The following is a 23,268-nucleotide window of genomic DNA, read 5'->3' as shown; positions in this document are numbered from 1 at the left end:
CTAAAAAGAAGGAACATGATTTCTAGCTGTGCATGCATGTGTTTCCAAACATAATTCCTGCATCTGGAAATTTAGTGCACATGAAAACATCATTATTCATCCATATGTTCTTTGGAGTGTATTTTTGTTGATGTACTATCATAAATTATATCATCGTTCTGTTGTCATACTTGAAAAGTTCTTATATACACATTTATGGTCACTGTTTAAAGTTTTTCTCCAGGTTTTACAGATCTGAGTGTCTTACCTAATATTCTTGAAAGAGAGAGGTGTTGTGATGCTGTTTTATTGTGAAGCATTGTGGCAGGTAGACAGAACGTTGTTATTGATTTTCCACGTATGCTTAATTTTTGCTAGAATGTACAAGTGGGAATAAAGCAACTGAATTCTTGTGTTCAAGGTGGTATCAAGCAATTAGAGCTATCCATGTATTCATTGTAGCAACAGAAGACAGTTAATCGCTTTTTCATGTTGCCTGTTTTATTCAAGATAAGGTGGGTGGTAGATAACATTGGTCCATATGCTGTTTGTTACTACCTGACTTCTGAACTGTTGTTTCAACAATGCATTTGGTGCATTGAGTTCCCTTCCACTGCAAATCTATGTTCTGACAATTTTAATTTCTTTAGCAACACTGAAATGTTACTAGCTTCTGTGGTGGCAAAGCAAATTAAATAAACACGTTTTTAGGAAAGCAGCTAATTGTCTTTCCTTGAGGGTAGATCACTGTGTTTCCTTATAACACTGAAGACTGTATTCATGTGCTTTGGACTTGGACAAACTAAATCCAAAAAGGCTTCAAGAGAGTCCAGCTAAAATAAGAGAAATTATTATCCCATGATAAATTTGGACACAATAAAAGACTCCGTTTTAGGAACTTATAGGGTATGAAATATTTTAAATCTCTACTTCAGAGGTTGTGGATTTGTCACAAATGCAAAGGAGGCTGTGGACCTACTACCATAGCAGGAAGGCAGTACTGCGTGCTGTGATTACTTGACATGCCTGTGTGTTTACCTTTTGTATCAGGATGGGAATTCACACAGAAAAGCTTTTTAAAAATGAATTCCAATCACTTGAAGCTAGGAAACTTTCTTCATCTAAAATGAACCTTTTCATTTTCTCCCTTAGAATTTGGCTTTTCTTAAAGTAGTCTGGAATTTTAGAAGAAAATGTATTTCTTGGCAGAGGGTATACATTTTACATTTCAATTTTTCATCATATTTGAATGCTGTTTTTAAATGCTACCTCAATGAGATCAAGTTAGCATAGTATTTAAAATGAGATGTTGCTAATCTTTCTCACTGGCTTCAAGAATTAGGGATCTAACTATGAAAACTTGGTAGTTTTATGAGTCTAATTGGTGTTTTGATTGTGCAGGTGAAATAACATCTATATTAATATGGCAACAGACAAAACTTTTCTTCAACTTGACTTACCAAAATTTTTCTTAAAATTGGGAGGGAAAATTTTATGCACTCTTTTTACACGTGTATTAGTACAGCATTATTATTCCGGTATTGCTGCTTATTTGGCTTATGGCAGGGCAATCCAGTAGCATACAGCTGCACAATGAGAATTGCTTTCTTACTGTTGTGGAAGGCATTTGTCTCACACCAGTGAGCTAGTGCTAAAAAACCCTGCTTTTAGCGAGTCTCCTCAGCTTTCTTTTTCATGAAAGAGCACATTCTACACTCCTAACAGGGATCATCTTTAAAACATTGGGTTAGGTAACAACAGCAGCTCTAATGGCACAGTCTACTACTCCATATTGGTTTACACCCTGAAATTACACTTGCCAAATGCAATTATGCAGGTTTTCCTTCCCTTGTCTTTCCCATCATGCAATCTAGTGTGAGGTGTATAAATTTTGTGTGCTTTTTTGTTTTAAACTGTGGTTATTTACATATTGCCTTGGAGTATGCTGTTCCTCATGTTCTTTTGAGGGTTCTGAGCTAAGGGATTTTACTTTTTCTTGTTTGAATAGTAGACTTCTTCTGAAGAACTGTGCTCTGAAGTCTTTCATTTCCTTTACCTGCAAGGAAATTTTAGTTTCGTGTCATAATCGTTGATCCTTTGTGTAGGATTTATATATCTAGTTTTATACAGAAGTATTTCTTTCATCATTTAGTTCAGTATTGTTTTGCTATCTCTCTTTAATTTTATTTCTTCAAAAACAGAGGAACTCATGCTCATGCTTTCTTACTTGTTCTTAGGCTTGAGGAAATGATTAAATTTTTCAGCGTTCGTTAGGGAATTGATAATACTACATAAATATGGTCAGACTTCTGTCTTTCTGCCTTTCTCTAGAAGAGAAGCTAACAGTTTTCCCAGGCCTGCCTAGACCTTTTGAAAATACAAGAAGTACGTATTCTGTTTAAAATTCTCTCTTCTGTTAAGAGTTTTCTATCTTAAAGTTTGGCTGAAAAGGGTAGAGGGTCAATCAACACAGCTTGTGAGGATGTAATTGGTGAATAAAGTATTTATGTAGTCAGATCATCACAAAGCAGGTTAATAATACTGAGACAACTCCCGATTTTGGTGTTGAGCTCTGGGAAAATATTCCTGCTCAAGAAGATGCTTTACTCACAGAGGCATATGTACCGTGCCTTAATTTGTGTTCCTCGGTTGTTTATATGCTAAAGCTAGTGGTGTTTTTCACCAAATTTTTTTGACATATCTTTACTAGACTCTTCAGTTACGTTCAAAAAAGTGCTGATTCTGGTTCCAGAATCGAGGGTGAGATTTAAAATGGTGTGAGATGGCTGGGCTATTGTTTGGGTAGATTTTTCTTTCCTCAGTCCTCTTTCACTCAGTCAAAAGGTAGTTGTAGTCTGTCCTTTAATGATTTGACATTGCCTTCAGATTGTCAAGCCAAACATAACGCCACAATAATTCACTGTATATCCTTTTGCTAGCAATGTCCTTTTCTTTTTGCTGTAATAACACAATCGTGCCTTAAAGACATTGTTTAAACAAGATTGGAGACTAATACAAATGTTTTCATTAAAGTATTTCAGGAGAAGTCTAAACATTTGCTTGCAGGGCTTCACAGAGCACTGCTCAGTCTCATAAACTTATTCAAAATTTTGTTTCAAGTATAGGTAAACATTTGGTAGCTGTTAGAAATTATGTTTCATTTTTTATGTTCCTTCTTCCTTGTATTCCTTTTTTAACTCAAATTAAATTAATACAGACAAGATTTCTGCCATATTTTAAGGCATTTTCTTATCATAAGGCTTTTTTTTTCTCTGATGTTTTCTGCAGTCCACATGAAAAAGAAGGACTCTGCCCTTTAAACTAACCTTGATTCTTGAGTGTTCCCTAGCATGAGTGTTTCTGAAAGCTGTTGACGTCCTTCAGGTTCTAATTAAGCCAGGTAGTTTTACAGTGATCAACAATTAATTGGATGTATGTATCTAATGGAAATTGGTTTATATAGGAAGCCCAAGATTTGAAGAGCAGTATTTTGCACTCACATGCCCCCAGCTCTACAGTGTCACAGCTTTATGGTTTTACCCTTAGTGGTAATTGAGGTAATGTCATGCTTTGTGATTTCAATTTAGTATAAAACATAATGGGGTTCTTGGGTGTGTAATCTGGCAAAAGTTTATGGAGTCCTCATTAACAAAGTTTACTTCCTAGTTATTTAAAAAGATATTATTAGGTATTTTAAAATAAATTAGAAGAAATGTTTGGAAACACAAGTTACGTTTTTTAACAAATACAAGTGTATAGAAATGTTTGATTTATAGACCTGTACCTATATATAATTGTTTAGGGACAGGGATATGTGCTCCTATGAACTGAGAATGTTTTAGTGTCTCATTTTAAGAGAAAATCACTTTGAAATACTGCGAATAGAAACTAGATTGAGGTCCCAGTTTAGAAGTTAACTGGCGTTTTTACTTACTTTGTTATTCATAAGGATTTTTTTTTCATAGTGTCTTATTAAAAAGCTGGAAAAGAAAATAGAAATTATTTCACTGCTAGTGAAATAAAATATTGAAGTTATTGTAAGTGAGCAATAATAATTAAAATGTACTTCACATTTCTTATCAGATTCCTAATCAGCTTACAACTTAAAATATATGTTTTGATTGGTTGCAGTGTACCTGGCCATTCTTGAGACGTATCTCTCTCCATCTTCTCCTTTCAATGCATAAGTTATTGTCTTGAATTACTTCCATTTTCATATCTACTCAACATGTTCTTTCTTTTGCTTTCTTATTGGATTGTTAGCTTTCAGCTGATTTCTCATATAACTGCTCAATTTGGGGTTTTTCCCTCAGTGTGCTATTTTTGTCAATATTTATTACTTGCTTTAATAGATCAGACTACGTATGTTTTCCTCGCAGCTTTCTACCTTTTGTCTCTCTCAGAGGCACTTTTTCAGGGAGGCTGGTGAGCCCAAATAGGTTGTATTACTGCCCGTAATGGTTTAGCTCCCATAATGAAAACTACACCATTGTCATGACCTACCTCTTCCAATGTCAGCTCTTCCACGACTTGTTTTATATATATCGTGGTACTTGTGTTTTTACTTGTGCTTCACTGTAGCCACTTACACCTTTGTTAAAGAACTGCCTAACCTGCACGAGTACTTTGCCATGGTCCCTGCTGACCCTTTGTTTATTTCATGTCGCTGCTTGTATTCAGTTCTATTATTGAGATCCATGTCTGAACCACTGCTCAGACAATTCAGACCATTACACTCTGGTTGTTCCACTTTCATCTATATCCTGTCTTCAAACTTTGCTCTCCTTTAGTACCAAACTTTAATTGATTCTCAGATCATGCATCAGGTTTCTTTTTTCCAACTTGTATGTTTGTGAGTGACAAAGCGCTTGGGAGCACTGCAGGATGCACACAGCCCAATTGCATTCTCTTTTTGTTTTTTCACTACATATTTTTTATTGTCTACTTCTGCTGGTCCATACTGTATTATGCCTGATAAGAGATTTATAATATATCATGTAAGCAAAACATCAGTTAGCCTTCGTTATGGACTTCTTGAAATCTAGCTATGGAAAAACTTTTCTAAATAGCCATGCCTACTTTTTAGTCCACTTTTATCTTTTTGAAGACTAGGTTAATTTTGGTTTTTTTCTTACAATGTAAAGCTGTGCATCTTTTCCAAAGCCAGGGTGTATAAACAGATTTTGTCTTTTGATCTCTCTGCTTATGGGCCAACAGCTCTGGATGCTTTACAGTTCTAGAAAAGTTACTATTTCTGCTCCCATTCTGATGGCAAACTGTACATTCTGTTCTAGTGGAACTGGTTGAGCAATTTGTATTCCTCTTTCCATTTTTTCATAATTGAAGGAAGGGCACGTTTTCCTGATGCTGATTTCTCTCACATCCTAGACATCAGTAAAGGCTGCTTAGATTATTCTTCTATGTTCTTTGAAGTACAAGTAATTGTATCTGTTGCTCTATTAAAAAGATATAAATCTTTAGTGAGAGAGTTCGTGCTTTATGAAGACCTAGGCTTTTTCTTCCTGAATTCTTGTTTCCTTTTGTCAACAACAGATTTCACTGTCTGATTTGTACTTTCAACAGCAGAGCTCGCCTCACTTATGTCTGCATTCAGCTTTATCATTTCCTTACCACAAATTAAATTCAGACAGGAGTTTCACAAATTTTTTGAGCGCCAGCTCACCTACTCTCCATTCTCTACTTACTGCCACTGTCTCCTTTTTGTCTCTGTTTTCAGGCATACATAAGAGAAATCTGTGTTTCTTTTATCGTGAGTTATCTGTAAGTGGGGCAGCTATATCAACTTGGCTGTAGCTCTTTCTTCAGTGATGATTGACTTTAGACCTGCTTTTCTTTCTGTGTGCTTACCAGTAGAAATGGCCTTAATTTAACATTAGCTTAGGACTTAAAACTCCATTCAAAAGCATAAGTCTATGCATTTCTGCTTGGTTTTGAATGTTTTATGTCAGTTATCAAGCCATTAGTGAGTAATGTGACTGCATTTTTCGTGTTTTTCCAGGCAGGTCTTATGTAGGTGGTTTTATTCTTTGCACTTTGCACCTCAGGGTAGAATATTTCTAAATTACACTCCTGCTAGGAATTGGAATAATAACACTTTCACAGTTCACATTAAAATACAGTCTTACGTAAAATTAAGATCCTTAGGGAAATCAGTCTTTTCAGATGGATTTTTGTCACAGCATCCTCTTATCTAAGGCTCACACTTTACAAATGTGCAGAGATTAGACTCTTTATTTTACAGACACAGACAACTTTGAGGGCAAGCCTATATCAAACTACTGAAATTTTGATTATTTGCTTCAAATAATGAATTAATTTCATGTATATTAAATGGAATTCTAGCTGAAAAATTCTTGTCTAGAAGATGTAAAATACCATGTGTTTTTTTTTTTAATCCAAGAAACTATTGTCTTATTCTCAGTTTGATGGTGCTTTTTTATTTATATGTCATGTTTTCCATTTAGAATGGAGGCCAAATTTTGGGGGGAAGAAGTACTTGTAGTTTGGCTTGGTGTTTTTATTGGGGCACTTAGCATAAATTTCAAAACCTTCAGTAACAACTATTTTTAAAATCTAAGAAATTAATTTACAAATCAAATATAGATTTAAGAGCTATATTTGTGGTGGTGTTTCTTACCTGTCTTTCTAGTTTAAAGTTCTAGAGATGTGTGTTTGAAGAAATTCTTTTGTAGATCATAATTGTTCCTGAGACATTTCATATTTATCAGCTTACCATTCACAGCTGTTTTTAAATTATATTTAAATAGTAGAAATCTCAGAAAAGGAAATTACTTATTTGCAAATTATTGTTTGACCTTCCTTAATTCAGAAGTCTGGTGGGTTATAAGCCACCCAGGGACTGTCTCATCCTATTTCTGAGATGATCTCCTTCCATAACTTAATTGCATTTGTAATGTCAAAAAACTATTATGGCAAGGTTTACGTAGCTGTGTTCATCAAAGCATTAAGATGGTGGTGCTGCATTTCCTCCGAGAACAGCCCAAACGAGCATATTTAGTTCTGAACCTCCGATTGTACCTTATTCAAAAGCATTTTTAGTTATGAATAAGTAGAATGAAAACAGCAAAAACTTCTTCTGTTATAGTATGTTTCTAAGGCAAATGAACAGTATTCATCTGCACAACAGGTGCTTAGAGGTTTCTTGATGTATTCTTATGCTCTAGCTTCCAGTAATGCATAGAATATTGATAGTGTTCTTTCATGAAGCTGATGATCAGAGACAGACTTGTCTCACAGTAGTGCCTAGATGCTAAAAATTAATTATGTTCTTCATAAGAATAACAGTGCTTCCTTTCACCTGTTAGATTCTTAGCTGGTTTTTGCTTCCAAGATCTTTGAAGACAGTATGCTATAAACAATTTGAGATCATAGGACTATTTTTTTCTTTAACAGGTTTAATACTATTATCAGTAGAAAATTATGCCGTAAAATTTTATCACTTCTTCATACTCGTTTCAGTGACAGCTTACATTAATATTTTGCTTCCATATTCTTTAAGAACCCTGTGCCTTCTGTGGACTGCTAAATGGTCTGTGTTACCAGAAGATGTAGTGATTCTTGTCAAAAAGATCACAGTTCTGAATAACTTTCTAAGTCAGGCTGCTTTAAATAATTAGAACTTAAAAGGGGGAATTGAATGGTGTCTGTACTGAGATTTGAGCGCCTGTTAACAAGTTTGTCCTGTATTTTGGGAAGCCATCAGGACTGAACTCTGCACACTCTATGGCCATGCAACTCTGATTCATTTAAAAGATATGTTTATACTTGATTCAGTTCCAGATTTCTGCAATAGAGGTGCAATTTAAACCTTTTATCTTGCCTATTATCTGTTATGTTTAAGGGAATAAGAGCATTTTCTATAGCTGACTGGTTTGGGGCAGAAAGTCAGGTTAGTTCTGTGACTCTGCTCCCTAAACTGTCATCATCTATTCCACTTGCCATTTTATGTGAAAACACGTACTGTGTGCTGTTTGGTTTTACTGTTGTGCTCTGAAGATGAATTAGTGATGTAAAAGGTGCAACAAACATCCACTGCTATATAGTTTTGTCCCTATGCAAGTTAAACTTGAGTCTTGAACAGTGTGTGGATATTTCAATACATAGCTTTAGGAAATAGCTGCCAGTAAGTAATTATCTTTCACTGATGTACCACAAGTGCTCCGCAAATTCCTACTAGCCTCTTTTACTTATATTTCCCATATATTTCATATTTATGTCATTCCTATTTTGTTTTTTCTTTCACTCTTTCTTTTTTTCCTCAAACCAAGAAAACATTTCTGTGTTAGCATGAAAAGCAAAAGAAACTTTTCCACTGTAATTTCAGTCTGGAACCATGGCTGGTTCTGCCCTCTCATCTTGTCTTTTCATCTCCATTCATGTTCACCTCCTGTCTTGATTCTGTCTTGCGTAGTGTTCTATTTGTCTTAGTACTCCGACTGTGTTTACTCCCATCTCTTAGGTCTAATTTTTAAAAGACTCCCTGGATGTTGCTTATCTCCCCAGCTTGCTTTGATCTAGTTGAGTATGTCATCTATTTTCAGGGCCTTTCTTTCTCTCTCTGATTCACAAATGGAATTTCATCCACTCAGCTGAAAAACATTTTCTTATTTCTCAAATGGATTCTTGTAATAAGACACTTAAAAATTTCTTTGTATATTTCTTTGTTGTTGCATTTTAGCATTCTGGAAAGATGAGTTTAAATTTTATAGACAATAAATCTGACTGTATGTGCTTCGTTTACTTTCATTTCAATGCATGTTGCATTACCAAATCAATCTCCGTTTGAAAGCATGTAGTCATTGTAGATTTTAATCTAATATATTCCACTATTTCCTGTTCTGGGAAATGTTTGAGTAGTTTGTATAGAGAAAACGGTTATGTGCTGCTAAAGTTTTACTATTTCTGCTCAGTATTTTGTAAACCTCTCTGTAAAAGCCTGAGATGAGTGCCATATATCACGAATGCTGTTACGCTTTCCAAGCTATACATTCGCACATCATTAATGGTGGTGACTAACAAGTGCAGTTTAGAGAATTTTGTCAGACAGGTGGGTAAAAGTCCCATTTGACCTAGCTCTCAGCTAGGTGGGAGGAGATGTTTTATCTATTAAATAAGTGTTGCAAAAGATTTAGAGAAGCATAACCCTACAGCGGTACTTTCACAGTCATTTTCAAGCATGTAAGTGCACAGTATTTTATGGTAATCTCTTTGATAGGAAGTGCTGAGGAGTCACCTATCAGATAAGAAATATTTTTCCCTATTTCTACTTTTTTGCATTGTCTTACAGACTTAGATTCACTCGGCAAATGTATGCACTTAAGCTAGCCACATTTTAACTGTGTTGTTTTCATACATCAGGTGTCAAATTCCTGTTTATCCAGAAGAACACTATTGTAAACTACACAGAAAATAAGATGCTCAAAGAATATTTGGCAGCTTGTAAACTTGCACTTCCTGTTCTCACATCCTCCTGTTAAAAATCAGTTTTTCGGTTGTCATAACTGGATGATTTGGCTAAAACGCAAGACAAGAAACACAACATTTCAGAAATACATACTTGCATTCAAGTAATTTTACCTGGCAATGCGGAGAAGGGCAGAGTTTTCTCTACCTCTTAGGGGCACAGGATGGTTCCGTGTTGTTTGTTTTAACGAGAAGATTGAATTCAAAGACCTTTCTATTTAATTCCTTTTGCTTTAATTATATAAGGATTTTTTTCTGGAGAGAAATGATATTTTTAGGTCCTAGCAGACCTGGAGACTTAACCATGCATAGGGTTATCTGCTTACTTAGGGGAGACTAGATAAGACTTCAGAGTCCATTGGCATTACTCCTTTTTGGCTGCTGTGTTTTGTTAGAATGACACAGGCAAATGCCTCTTTTTCCAGTGCTCTTGAAAGATAGTGAATTCAGAGATGATTCAGTAGTGGTGATTTGCGAACTGAGTTGCAACACATGAAAAAAAAAAATCCTGGAGTCATCACTGACAGTTTTCTAGATCATAGTTTTTGTGTGCAGCAGCACCCAAAGAAAGCCAAGAGCATGCAGGGGCAGCATCAGCTTTCATTAGCAAAACAGTGCGTCCAGCCACTGTGCACAACCTCAGAGCGTCCCCATCCTCAGCATGTTACCCACCGCCCCCTCCCTCCCCATGAGCTCACATGAGCTTGCTTACGGCGAGGAGTCAGAAATGACTGTAAGAGTTAATGTGCTGCTCATACAGAGCAGTGATGCCGTGCAAACTAAAGCGCTGCAAAAACACACTACTTAGCTCCCAGAGGTATATTATTTTAAAGTGCAGTGGTTTCAGATCAAACAGGTATCGCCTCATTTCTGTATAGCTTTTAATTTTATATTTACTTTCTAAGAAGAGACAAGAATGATCAGGATCAGTTATTGTACACTCTGAAATATGAAATTTTTTAAATTAAGTAGTAAATATGTTACCAGCAGTTCAAGAGCAGTGAGACAACAAGGGCTGGTAGAGGGTAGTGTAATTTAAGATAAAGAAAAGCATCTGAATTTTTAAGAAAAATCACAAGTTTATCTTACAAGGAATTTCAAAAAAATAAAAACTGTTTTATTCCATTTCACTGGACTTCAGCACTGCTGGCCTGTCTTCAAATTCACTAGTGAACGCAGAACTATTGAATATGTCATGGCTGGAGTTTATGTTCCTTTTACAGAAGCACCCGTAGCTGACTTCCACAAATCACACGCACGGAAGCTGATTAACTGAGTCAAGCCCAAGTGAATAAAAACAAAACAGATTATAATTGCTGAAATAGTAAACAGATGGCTTCAGAATTGGAAATTCTAATCTTTTTAGAGACCATTATGTAAGATCAGTAAATGCCTGTTGTCCTGGAAGTTAATGGGACCTCCATCCTCTAACTGGTGCAAGTGTTGGTAGTAGATAGCTCCAGGAGCATATAGAGTAAAGAAATTCTACAGCCTAATTGCAAGCTCTACTGAAATAGGCTTCATGGCTCCTGGTAGCAGTTCTTCCTGACAGGAGAGCTGATGTATGAAAGATCTTTCTCTTTACGAATGCTTAATGCATAGTGCACCTTTTGTATGAAGGACAGAATAAAATTTAGAGTAGAATCTGTTGATGGATCTGGCTGAAGAAATTAAACTGCTTCTGTTTAATTTTATGCCTTAATTACATTCTCTGCTTTAAACTTAATATTGAAATACACCAGTTTTGTATCTTTTTACAACAACGGCTAGAAGGCAAATCACTTCAGTAAAAGAATGAAAAGTGAGATGAAAGACTAGGTTCTTCATGGTTAACAAATATATTAACGCAGATCTCTAAGCATATTATTTTCCACCTAATTAATTTTTATCAAGGTAAAATTTCCTAAAACTTTTGAGGTTTTTATGTTGCTGTTACCCATTCTGGGGATCTGAAAAAAGCTGTTAATTTAACGTTCTTCTATTCCCGTTTTTATGCATTCTCTTAAAATGCCAAACTCTTGAGTTTCCTAGAGTTCTTCTGTAAATTACTTAACGACAATAACCAATATGTACTTCAGTTGTAGTTCTGCAAACTCAGCCCTGCCTGTTAGACCTCATACAGTAATCTGTAAGAAATCTAGAAGATAAAAAGTAGGACAGTCCTTGGCTGTAGAGTTGGCTATTCGGAAAGTGCTACTTGATAGTGTTACGGCACTTGGCATTTTGAGTTGTGGTCCAAGGAAATGAGAAGGAATTGTGGTCACAGTTACACCAAATCCTGGTATACAGTCTGCTACTGCTACCAGTGCTACTGGTTAGCAGCGTTATTTGGAAAACAGGCCATAAGGACTTAGTAATTCCTAGCTTATATACAGGGGTAACACGCCAAATCTTTTGAGAAGCCTTACCTTTAACTTTTTCTGGCAAGTCTGGCACTTGCCCAGCATTAAGCAATGTTTATGTATCTTCTGCTTAAAAGACAGTAGAATTACTGTTCTTTAAAGCACTTCGTAGGTCTATACTACTATATAGTTTGCAATTTTTTTGTTCCCAAGGCATTTATGTTCCTTTCAGATAACAACAAGAAGTAAAAAACAAACCAAAACAACATCCCAGCCCTGTCTCTTCATTTAGCTATTGATTATTTCTGTTCATTGCCAAGTGTGTGAGTTTTGCTACCTGCCACACCTGGGAAGTCCATAATCAGTAGGGGTGAGGAAAGCCATCAGAAGTCACGCCTAGCACTATCTCATCTCTACACTTAATCCCATGGTCATAAGAAAGGGCTTTGATTTTCCTCACAGCAAATGAGGGTGAAGGTTCAAGTCTGAAGAGGACGTAAATTCAAAGTAACCTTGCTGACTAAAGTCTTCTGTCACCTACACTTGCACTCTGTTTCCTCCAGGAAGGAAAGATCAGAGCAACACAAGTGTGTGCAAACCTGAAAAGAATGAAAGAAAAGGGTACAGGGCAAAAACAAGACAAAAGATAGAGACAGAAGAATAAAGTGACAAGGAAATGCAGGTCATGGGAGCAGCACTCTGGTTGCAGAGGGTTAGGAAGTAGGGTTAATATATTAGAAATGCCTGTTTCACTGCTGTGTCAGAAAGGCACGCAGCCTTCTAGGGAGCTTGCACAAAAATGTAAACAGTTGAAAATCATATTTCAGATGATCTGCCAAAAACACCAGTGAATTGTCACTTTAGCTGTTGCACAACCTGTCTTTCCCTCTTGACATGACATTGATTAAACTTTTTTCCTAAGTCAGTTGATAGTATTTGAGTAACACAAGCTAATATGTTTTAGGTTATAACTACTTACAATTACAGAATGTCCTCAGCTAGACTGTTCACTTATGTGAACACTATAGACCTGGCTTCCTGAAATGCAGCAAGTAAGAGCCATTAAGAGCTCAAGAAGCCCTGTGAGAGGAGAAACAGCACATGGGTAGTGTATTTGGTATGATCATTACCTCCTACCCTTGGTTACAATACACAGAACTTTATTTTTAGTACCTCAGTAACTGGAGGTATTTCTGACTTTGTATCATTCTCACAGTTCTTGAAATCTTTCTTTGAAAAGGACAGTGAGAAACAGTGAATTGCACATAGGACATGGATCACTGCAGGAAGCAGACAGCAATGAAGAGATGCAAAATGGGATTTCCAAACTCTACCTTATTGTCTTCAGAGGCTGCACAATTACAGTGCTTGATCGATGAATTGGCACAGATTGACACTGGCACAGGTTGCCCAGGGAGGTGGTGGGTGCCCCATCCCTGGAAACATTCATGGCCAGGTTGGATGGGGCTTTGAGCAACCTTATCTAGTTGAAGATGTATCTGCCTACTGCAGGAGGATTGAACTATATGACCATTAAAGGTCCCTTCCAACCCAAAGAATTCCATGGTTCTAGTCTGTGTTTCTGTATGGCCACAATGAAAGTATGATTCGATCCACGCTTATGTCCTAGTCTGCATAATAATCCCCACAAAGGGCTGGGTTTCTCTCCCTCCTTGTATTTCTCATTTTCCTAGATTTGAAACAAACTGAAAACTGTCTCTACATCAGTCCTTTCATGGCCGTACTAAATTAACAATGTCAAAAAAAAACACCCAGCACCAAATTCTTGCCCAGTTCCTGCTCTGTGTTTTTAGAGTCGAGCAGCTGTGTGCAGTGTAAGAAAGGTCAGCCTGCAGAACACCTTCCTATGCCAAGCAGCGGCGCGAGCAGGAGGCCGACCTGACGGGGCCCCAGTACTGCAGCCCCAACAAATGACCTCGATCGACTTTCACAGCATGGAGAGCACAACACAGTCAGGTTCTCATCTCAGTGTTTGCAGAACATAGTGCAGTGAAACAGAAAACCAAAACCCAACAGTATATGTCATCTGCCACCACCTCATCTTACTCTTATCAGTTTGCTTGTTTGCAGGGAAGAGGAAAGTGTACTAAACTGTTTTTCATTTTTTTCCCCTCTCCTACCCCCGCTTCCTTTCTCACAGCACACTACAAGTGAAAGTCTCGGAGCCACAGAATTCAATAGACATGAACACAGAAAATGAACATTTGAAGTCCATAAAGATGTGCCTTAATCAACCCACTGAGTGGAATATGAGTTTTTCAGCAGCATCTCTCGCCAGCTGTAAAGTTTTTAACCAAAATCTCAAAACTGATGAGAACAAATAGATTGCAGCTGTTCTTGCACTATTATTTTGTACATTGTTCCTGATTTTTTTTTCTGCTGAATAATAAGCATTTATTATGTTGATCTTGAAATGATCTTGTGTGATTTGGCTTTATATTACTACTAGCATTATTCATTTTGATGTACTTTATATTTAAAAAAAGAAAGTTTCACATCTGCCCATCATGAAATTCTTGCAGTACAAATTTATATCAGAATCAGATATTCCCCTTTAATAGTATTGTGATTTTTCTATGTTTTTTAAGTTTATTTCCCAATTTTATTTTTGTGCACGAAAGTTAATATATTATGTAATTTGTGGCATAGGTTACCATGTAAAGATTTATGGTAATAGCAATTCAAACAGATCTGTAACAGGTGGAGACTGACTACCTCGAAGCAAAGCAGGTAAAGAAAGAAGAAAAGAAAAGGTAAATCTTCTGAGATCTCCTTCATGAATGGATTGAAATGTGTCAAACCACAAGGTTTTATTCTGCAGTATAGTTTCACCTTCATTTATCTTGAAAATTTTTGTGTGACAGTGTTTAATAACTGTAATGTCTAAAAGAAAGGCCAATCCTGCAGGAGAATCTCTCAAAAGATTGTCATTCAGTTAATCTGTATCTGCACTTTTTGAGGTTTCTGCTAAATGGTCTTTCTTCCCCTTTTCTTTTTATGAATTTATGCCTGCCACCAATTAAAATGGATGTAAATGCTCTTCCTATTTCATTTTTTAACGTGTACTCTGGAAATTCAATGTAAACATCAAACTTTTAAACTCTACTCAAAGTAGTAGTAAATGGTTGCAGCTGACTACATTGTAGAGGTTCCGTGCTTAGATCAGCTTTAGCAAGGTTCATGTACGTCACTCATCAAAACTTTATTATTAATACAGCTATAACAAAGTGTTAGAATAAAACCATATGATATATTCTGCTTTTCTGGAGTCATACCTTCAACAGCTAGAGTAGAGATTTCTTATTTCAAATTATTAATAAGTTGTGTCCTTTACTTGTCAAGAATTAAATTTTCCAGAAGGAAATTCCCTTGGAACAGATTGTATTTTATAAAACAAAGGGTTTAAGGATTCGGTTAAAATTATCATCTTAATTAACAAAGTGAAGATGCAATTCTTCCTTACAGAGGTTTGTTGGTTTGCAGGTGCAATCTGGTAACTGAAATAAAGATTGTTTTGAAATCTGCTAACACAAAATCCCACAAGGAGATAAGTCACTGAAGCGTCAGGCAGTGCAGAATGCGATTAAAGAATGAACATTCACCATCAAACCACACGGTCTAAAGGGTTTTTATGTATCTCACCTATTGGATGCACTTACATTCTGTGGGGCAAGAAAGCCAAAAAGAGAATTAAACTCCCAGAGAGAGGCACTGAGGAGCCCCAGCAGAGCCCACGGAACAATAGGCAGTTGGGGCTATTCGAAGAGGGACATAAAAACAGTCTTACTAGCAGTGGAACTAATGTAGCCAGTATCCTGCTCATGTGCCTGAAGGACATGCCACATGGATTTTCTCATTTCTGAGTAAATACCAGCACGTTTGTGTTACGGACATGTCACACTCGCCTCCCAGCCCCTCTCTGTTTTTATTATCTGTTAACAATTGTGATCGCTTTGTTTCACACTGCATTTCAATTGGCTGATGAGTTCAAAAGTTCTCAGATGGAGGTCAGATATCGGCATAACTCAAGTGCACCAACCACTTCTTTAAGTCAGACAATAAACAACCAAACTAGAAAAAGAAACATTCTTGGTGCAGCGCTCAGTCCCCCTGTGCCCTGAGACAGCCACCAGCCAGAGCAGACCGTTACCAAGAGTGTTCTAGCTTGTAGTATTGAAGAGACTGATTAAGCGAGGAAGCAAAGACAATCATAAAACTGTTTTGAAGGAAAACAGCTGGTGTGGGAATAAACATGGGATCATTTTAAGTCTGACAACAAATAACCACTGCTATTTTATCATTGCTTAATATGGAATCAAGTCTAGGTCTAGTGTGGCTCGTGTTTGACATTGTTGTGTTTAGCCAGCAAAAAGAGAGAGAGAATGCACTGTAATTGGTTCAGAGTGCCAAAAAAAAAGCCATTTTTAAGTCAATTAGAATATTTAAGGGATTAAAATTTTATTCCTTAACTAAACAGCCAGGGAGTTAGGTACTTTCAACCCACAGCAGTAAAGTAAATATAAATATCCAACATTATTTTAGCTAGAAATAGAAATGCATACCAAGCTGAGATTTTGTCACTGCAGGTAGCAGGACACTTCCAGTCTTGGCTCCTTATGTCCTTTGGGTGCACTCCATTGCTACCATACATGACTTCCTCAGAAAGTCAGCTGCATGCATTTAAATGTTGATTATTGATAATAATCAGCTTTGACAAATACAACACACATCTGATCATCCTACCCTGTATCTGAGCAGCCATCCCTCCTCAGAAGATAAGAGCATACCAGATTTTCTAAGCATAGAAACCACTTCTCTTGAGAAGGAGCAGGGCAGGAGAAGCGCCCAGAGGGGCTGGAAATTACCTGCCAGTTGCTGGACAAGTTTCCAGCCTGAAAGAGGATCATCCAGGATAATTTATTCATAGAAGGACCTCAGGAGGTCCTTGATTCTACCTCCTGCTCAAAGGCAGCCCAGCTGTGAGGGTCAGAGCAGGTTGTGCATGATTTCATCTAGTCAAGTCTTAATCAACTATGGACAGAGCCTGCACAGCCTCTCCCAGCAATCTCTTCAACTGTTCCCAACCTGTGCCACTGCCTTTTTTCTCCTTATATTCTGGTCTGACTTTCAACTCATGCACATTTTTCTGTCCTCCCATCATGTGCAACAACAAAGCCAACTTCCATCTCAACAGATTCCTCGTAGGTAGCCGGGAGTCCTTCCAACACCCACAGGCTGAACTAGCACAGCTTCCTCAGCCCCTCTCCACAGGGCAGGCCCTGCAGCCCCCTCACCAGCTCAGGGGCCTCCACTGAACTCACTCCAGTTTGTCAGCATCTGTTTTCTATTAACATACACCAGTGAAACCATATCCACAGCAGAGACATCCACTGATGGACAGGAGGCTTCAGGGAAACCTGATCTTTCCAGTACAGCTTTCCTCAGAGATGGCAGGGACGGAACCTGCACGTGTGGCACAACACAACAGAGCAACAAGAAGGTCTTCAATTTATTCCGGAAGGCATTCCCAGAGAAGGCTTTATAAATTTTCATTGTTCCTGCTTTTCCTAGAATCTCATTTTAAGCAAAAATAAGAGTGGACTAGCAGCAGTTGAACGTGTATTAGTGGCAGGAGAGCAAACCATTCATGAGAGTGAGAGAGAACTTATAGCTGAAATAATAACAAAATAACTGAACTTTAAAGCACAAGGGAAGCTCTGATTAACAATCAGCTGCGAAAAATGTACTTCAACCTTCTGAACTATGTTCAGGTAGCACTGAAGGGGACAGAGCATGTCTCTGATCTGAAGTGGCTGCACATATGCAAACTCACTAGAACACAAGTTAGGGATTTGAAGGAAAGAATTATCCAAAGAGGGAGCTCAGCACTACAAAATTCTGTTTAAAAAAAAAATATATATATATTTCTTCACAGTTACATAAGCTTCTGAATAGCAAATATCAGCAGAAAAGTGTGTCATGGCATTCTGCAGTTTGACAAGTTTCCAACAAAAACTGGAAGGGAGGAAAAGCAACACAATCCTGTCTCTTTTCTATATGCAGGCCTGAAAATAGCATAATAGTTTGGGCATTACACTTTGGGAACTTACTTTGCACTTGTGTCCTTAAGCCATTTCTGAGAATTACCACAGATCACATAGAGTGTATTTACCTATTTTAAATGAAAGTCCCTTAGAAAGCTACATTCTTCGTCAGTAGCTGAGATGCACATGTGAAGCAATGTCACCCATATTCTCTGCCTTGGAAGTTACCTACATTGTAACAAAGACACCACTGACAATATTTACAAAACAAAAACAGCATTTCTTGAGTGAATCTTGTTACATGCAGTTCAAAGTTAATCTTCTCTTGAAAAACTCTGTTAAACTCAGGACTATTTCTAGATATGCCAAAAGAAAAGGTACAAAGGTAAAAAGAAATCACAATCACATGCCACTTTAAAAAAAAACAACAGTACACAGACCTTATATTTCATTTCTACCCTTTCTGTACTTAAGTATTCCTTTACTTATTGAATCTTATTTTGTACTACAAATATTTTTATGCTTTTCTAAAAGCACATTATTGACGAGGTCAGGGTCACTAGCAGACTTCTAGGCTTAGGTTTGTAAAGTCACTAACTCAGTTTGACCATTTTGACATTATTTGAAGCAAAGTGGACACATCTGCAGGAAACAGAATTCACAATTAAGATTAACTCTATTTTATGTTAACATGAACAATAAAACCAGGTCAGCAAATGTACAGAATAATAAATTAAGAAAGTAGGTGCATCAAAGGTAGGTGCATTCAAAATTGCTGCCAGCACAAGCAACCACTCCAGGTCAAACATTCTCTGAATAATGTTAAATATCAAAATTGCTTTAACTATTAAGTGTTTGCCACCAACAGCAATTATATTTGCAGATAAATATCAAAACTGCTTTAACTATTAAGTGTTTACCACCAACAGCAATTATATTTGCAGATAAACCCATTCTTCTCTATAAAATTAAAAAAAAAAATCTCCCAAGTTTTGTTCGGGTAATGTTTTTATTACATTAATGATGGGGTTAATATCGGGAAAATAATCAAAAAGGTCTATTTAAGAGAAAATGTTTCTAGAAATATCTAGAATTATAAATGATCATAATATAAAAAAAGCTAAATGTTACTATCAATAAAACAAATTTTATTTTTTAAGGCTGATGTTAACTTCCAGCGTTAGCCAAGGACATTTTCTCTCCTCTTGTCTTCACTGGTCTGCTTCCCTATTGAAATGTCCCAAAAGTTGCATTCTTGTTTTTTCAAATGCCACTGTTTTGGCTTGTCTTGAAGGCCTTGAACTTGACATTGGGACAGATTCTGGAATTTCATCAGCACTGAAACAAAATATTTTAAAGTAAGGCTAAAAAGACTAAGCAAAGTGAAGAGGTTTTATCTTAACAAACTTGAAACATGATCATAAAGAGCAAACGTACTTACTAATTATAAACATTTTATTTTTTAGAAAGAATATACTCGTGTTTTCCAAGTGATATACCAGGATCAGTAAAGGTAACCAGTATTTCCAGTTAGAAAATAAATTAAATCTCTAAGATATTAAGCGGTATCAAAGTAAACACACCAAACAGGCAAACAGGAACAATTGACCCTGGTCACCTTAAATTAGTCCATGGAGTACTCGCTTGAGAAAGAGCTGAAAGTTACAAAGATAATGTCATTTTAAAGCTTATATCCTGCGAGATCATAAGGGAAGGAATGCATTGTGTATATTAATTTATCAATCATTTCTATAAGCTTATCGATGACTCACTGAAAAACGAGCAACAACAATGTGGAGTGGGGGAAAAATTTAAATAAAAAAAATTCCTCCACATGACAGTTATTAAAAAAGCAGAAATTGATTGGAAGAAGAGTGACAACGCAAGGCAAAAATCTAACTTCTGTGGGCTAGAAGGTCTGTTTAACTTTATGCACAAAAGGTATGTTAAAAAATTAATACTAATTAGAATGATAATAAAGTGTGAAGCTGTCAGATCTGCTGTTGTTTCAAGAGTATCAGCTCAAAGTTTTTTTCCTTAAACATATAGCTGTATATGAGGAATAGAGGATATTAAAGTTGCAGGTTTGGGAGAGAAACATTTGAATTCCTTTGCTAGAACAGACATCACGGGTTTGATGGTGGAGGGAAAAGGATTTACCTTTCACTAATGCGTCTTACAGTTGAACCAGTTTTAGTTCTGCTCACAGACTTCACTTCTGCTGCTGCTGCTTTCTGTTGTCCTAAGTACAAGCAAAAGTCTCATTACACATCACAACACCATTTCTTTCCTTAAAGTAGTTTTATATCTTTCTTCAGTGTTTGATATTGCATTGAAACATAAATAAGCAGTCACTACAGACAGGAGTTTTGGGTTTCTTTTAAAGTCTATGTTATTGGGAGAGGCTAACAGTACAAAAATATCCACAAAACAGACTACTTTAATCTTTAACAAATAAAAATAAGAAGTACAACAGAATATGAAGACTGAATGGTTTTTATATCTGTATGCTCACAAAAAGTTAGCGTATGAAATTATTCTACTAAAAGAACTACTATTACATCCAGAAAAGGCTAGTGCATACCTTTGCCAGCTTTGCTTCTCGTCGATTTTGATTTTGCAGTTGCTTTACTTTTAACTTCACTAACTGGAGTATGAGGAGCATCTTTGTTATTTTCTGTTAAAAATAACAGCATGTGCAGAAGTCAGATAATCAACTTTTGATTTATTTAAGTACTAGTATTTTAAATATTGGCTGTTATATTAAAAAGCTACACAATTTTAACTCCATTTTTACCTTAAACTAGAAACAAGATAAAGAGGCTGGAAGGAAGCTTAAAATGTCACTCAGCTATAAGCCTGTCCCAACATAGACCAATCACATGTAAACTATTGCTGACAATTGTTTAGCCACCTCCATTGTGTTGGAAGTCAAGCAAGCCGGGCAGAAGACAAGCTTGGCTGAATAGAGAACTCCTTATGGAGCTCAAGAAGAAAAAGAAATGGTATGAGCTCTGGAAGCAGAGTCAGGCTGTACAGGAAGGTGGCAGAGCTGTGGTTCATCTGTGCAGGGAGAAGACATGAAAGGCCAAAGCTCAGTTAGTGCTGAACTGGCCAGCCTTGTGTCCCTTCCAACTGAAATACTCTAGAGTCTTAAAATTTCTCACAATTTTAGGAAATATCTTTCTTTGGCAACCATTGTTATTGCTAGGAAGTTTTTTTTTTCTGAAGTCAAACCTAAATCTTTGCAGCAATTGAAAGATAAAAATATTGTTGCTGCCCTTTTTCCTCAAAGCTATCATTTACAAATTAGAAGTAGTAAATGCTGCTTTATTTTTAATGATCCAAAATGTATTTGGGGAGAGGATAGCATAGTGGAATGTAATGATGCTTTTATCCCACAGCCTGCTTTTGAAAAGTGCTCCAAATTACTCTTTCATGAGAAATTCATACCAAAACGTGTTATCACATGTACAACTATTTTCCCCAAAGCACACTTCCAGTTTCCCATCCCATAAACATTTGAATACATAAACATAGGGTATATAAAAAAAATTGTTCTTGTTTGGGCTAAAGCAGAACCAATTCCCTAACCTTCCAGCGAAGCCTGAGTAGCTCCAGTTTCTGAAAGTTACCAACACTGTTTTTCAGACAGCAGTTGTCTCTAGAAGTGATAAGCCTGGTATTTACCACCAAGGTAATGGGCCGCTGGTGTGCAGAGGCCATTGCTCACTTATTCCTAGTGTGAATAAGAAAATTAAGACCATCCTAGAGTTGGTGAAGGGGTCACACCTGCTGGAACTGGAACTAGAACTAAAGCTGCCCCATATCCAGCGGCTACCCTGACCAGGGGGTGCTAAACCTGGACAAAAACTGAAGTATTCAACACTTCCAGAAACAACAGATTAAAGTCCTGAAATCAGCTACTAGAAAATATAAACGAATAATGAAAAGAAAGATTGAATGAAAATGTGAAAATCCTTGCTTTACTGCTGCAAGCGAACCTCAATGAGTATCATCCAATTGCTTTTCTGCTGAAAAATGCTACAATTTCTGTGCCACCAGTACAATGTCCACTGCTAAGGCACATGCAGCTGCATAAGCTCTGCAGGCTGTGGAAGGTCTTCCAGCTACTTCCACTTCAAGCTCTTAAATTGCAATAAAACCACATACAGCTCCAACATAAGAGATTGTAACACAGACAGACCAGTGTCATCACTATAGATATCCACTGTAATACTCTCTGCAGGAAGCACGGGTAAGATAACTCCAAAGTCTAGAAACCTCACAAAGTTTCTTCCTCCAAGTTAGCAAGTCACATTCCATAGATGAGCTGTCGGCACTAGTATTTAACAGGCACATGAGTTGCCAAACAGCTACAGAAAAAGCACCCATTTTAATACTCTTTGTTAAAAAGAGCTGCAGGGCAGAGCTTCAGACTCAAAATACAGCACTGGTTACCTAAAGTAACATGGAAAATAAGACGACACAGAATCTGATCAAAAAGCAATAAAAAAAAAGGAAAATACTTCAGTGCAAATATTTACTAGACGTTACCTTTTCTTGTTTTTTCAAAAATGGATTATTTAATGGAGGAAAATAAAAACTAATTTTCATACACATCTAAACAAGTCTCTCAGTTGCACATCCACTACTAAACTACATCTCTCCCAAATTACCTTCTTCATTTTGAGCAGTATTTTCAGGACACAGGATGTCAGTTTCCTGCGTCCTTTCAGAGAGGCCTGTTTCCTGAGGCCTTTTAGAGCGGTCTTTGCCCATGTTAGGATCTTTGGTCAAGTTCATCTTGAGTTTCTCAATAGCTCTTTGACACAGTTTATCTTTCACTTTCTGGAAAAGAGTCATATAATATTAAATGCTACTTGATTTTACAACTAATTCTTTAATCCATTAAATTTAGCCACTTAGTTAAATTTATTGCAGGAAGGGTAGTTTGTGTAACACAAAGATCAAGTTGAAAGGAGAAGAGCTCTAACCATCAACACCAGGCACTGAAACCCCCAAATACTTGATTTCTTTTTTGAAAAAGAAAATGAAAATTAAAGCGACTGGACCTTTCCAGCTGAGTCATGGAGCACAACTACCCCTGGATGAAATGCCCATCACGGACCAGCATTTGTTTCAACATTTCTGTATACCACTGTTTTCCTCTGTCACACTCCCAAATTTTATTTTTTTCCATATTAAAACCATCAATGTAACAACTTTCACATCACTCTTGTAATCCCTTCACACTTCATCTTAAATCAAGCACCCTTTTCATGTTGCCTAATAATCTTAAGTCATAAGTTTAGGCATAAAATTTCAGTTAATAATTAACTAATGGTAAGCCATACAAACTGTAAGATCTAATATTA

The 23,268-nt window shown here is 36.8% G+C and overlaps 2 protein-coding genes across 7 annotated transcripts in view; one reads left to right on the top strand and one right to left on the bottom strand.

The window, feature by feature from the left end:
• LCORL (ligand dependent nuclear receptor corepressor like) overlaps window positions 1-15,650 on the top strand; it is an 82,610-nt gene extending 66,960 nt beyond the window's left edge. The window contains exon 8 of one of the 5 annotated variants that reach the window (XM_054064991.1): window positions 13,987-15,650. In XM_054064991.1, coding sequence (XP_053920966.1) covers window positions 13,987-14,046 — 60 coding nt within the window. In that variant the 3' untranslated portion in view covers window positions 14,047-15,650. The remainder of the gene's footprint in view (window positions 1-13,986) is intronic. The other 4 variants (XM_054064993.1, XM_054064997.1, XM_054064992.1 and 1 more) reach the window with 4 other exon arrangements.
• A 3,230-nt stretch (window positions 15,651-18,880) lies between these two features.
• Window positions 18,881-23,268, bottom strand: part of NCAPG (non-SMC condensin I complex subunit G) — a 29,115-nt gene continuing 24,727 nt past the window's right edge. The window contains exons 18-21 of one of the 2 annotated variants that reach the window (XM_054065002.1): window positions 22,570-22,741; window positions 20,475-20,567; window positions 20,051-20,132; window positions 18,881-19,228 (exon numbers count right to left, since the gene is read on the bottom strand). In XM_054065002.1, the coding sequence (XP_053920977.1) occupies window positions 19,102-19,228; window positions 20,051-20,132; window positions 20,475-20,567; window positions 22,570-22,741 (474 nt within the window). In that variant the 3' untranslated portion in view covers window positions 18,881-19,101. The remainder of the gene's footprint in view (window positions 19,229-20,050; window positions 20,133-20,474; window positions 20,568-22,569; window positions 22,742-23,268) is intronic. The other variant, XM_054065003.1, reaches the window with a different exon arrangement.

This window comes from Cuculus canorus, chromosome 4 (genome assembly GCF_017976375.1).
Source record: "Cuculus canorus isolate bCucCan1 chromosome 4, bCucCan1.pri, whole genome shotgun sequence".
In the NCBI taxonomy this organism is placed as follows: domain Eukaryota; kingdom Metazoa; phylum Chordata; class Aves; order Cuculiformes; family Cuculidae; genus Cuculus; species Cuculus canorus.
The sequence above is the reverse complement of the archived record's forward strand: the minus strand, read 5'-3'. Positions and strand labels throughout refer to the sequence as shown.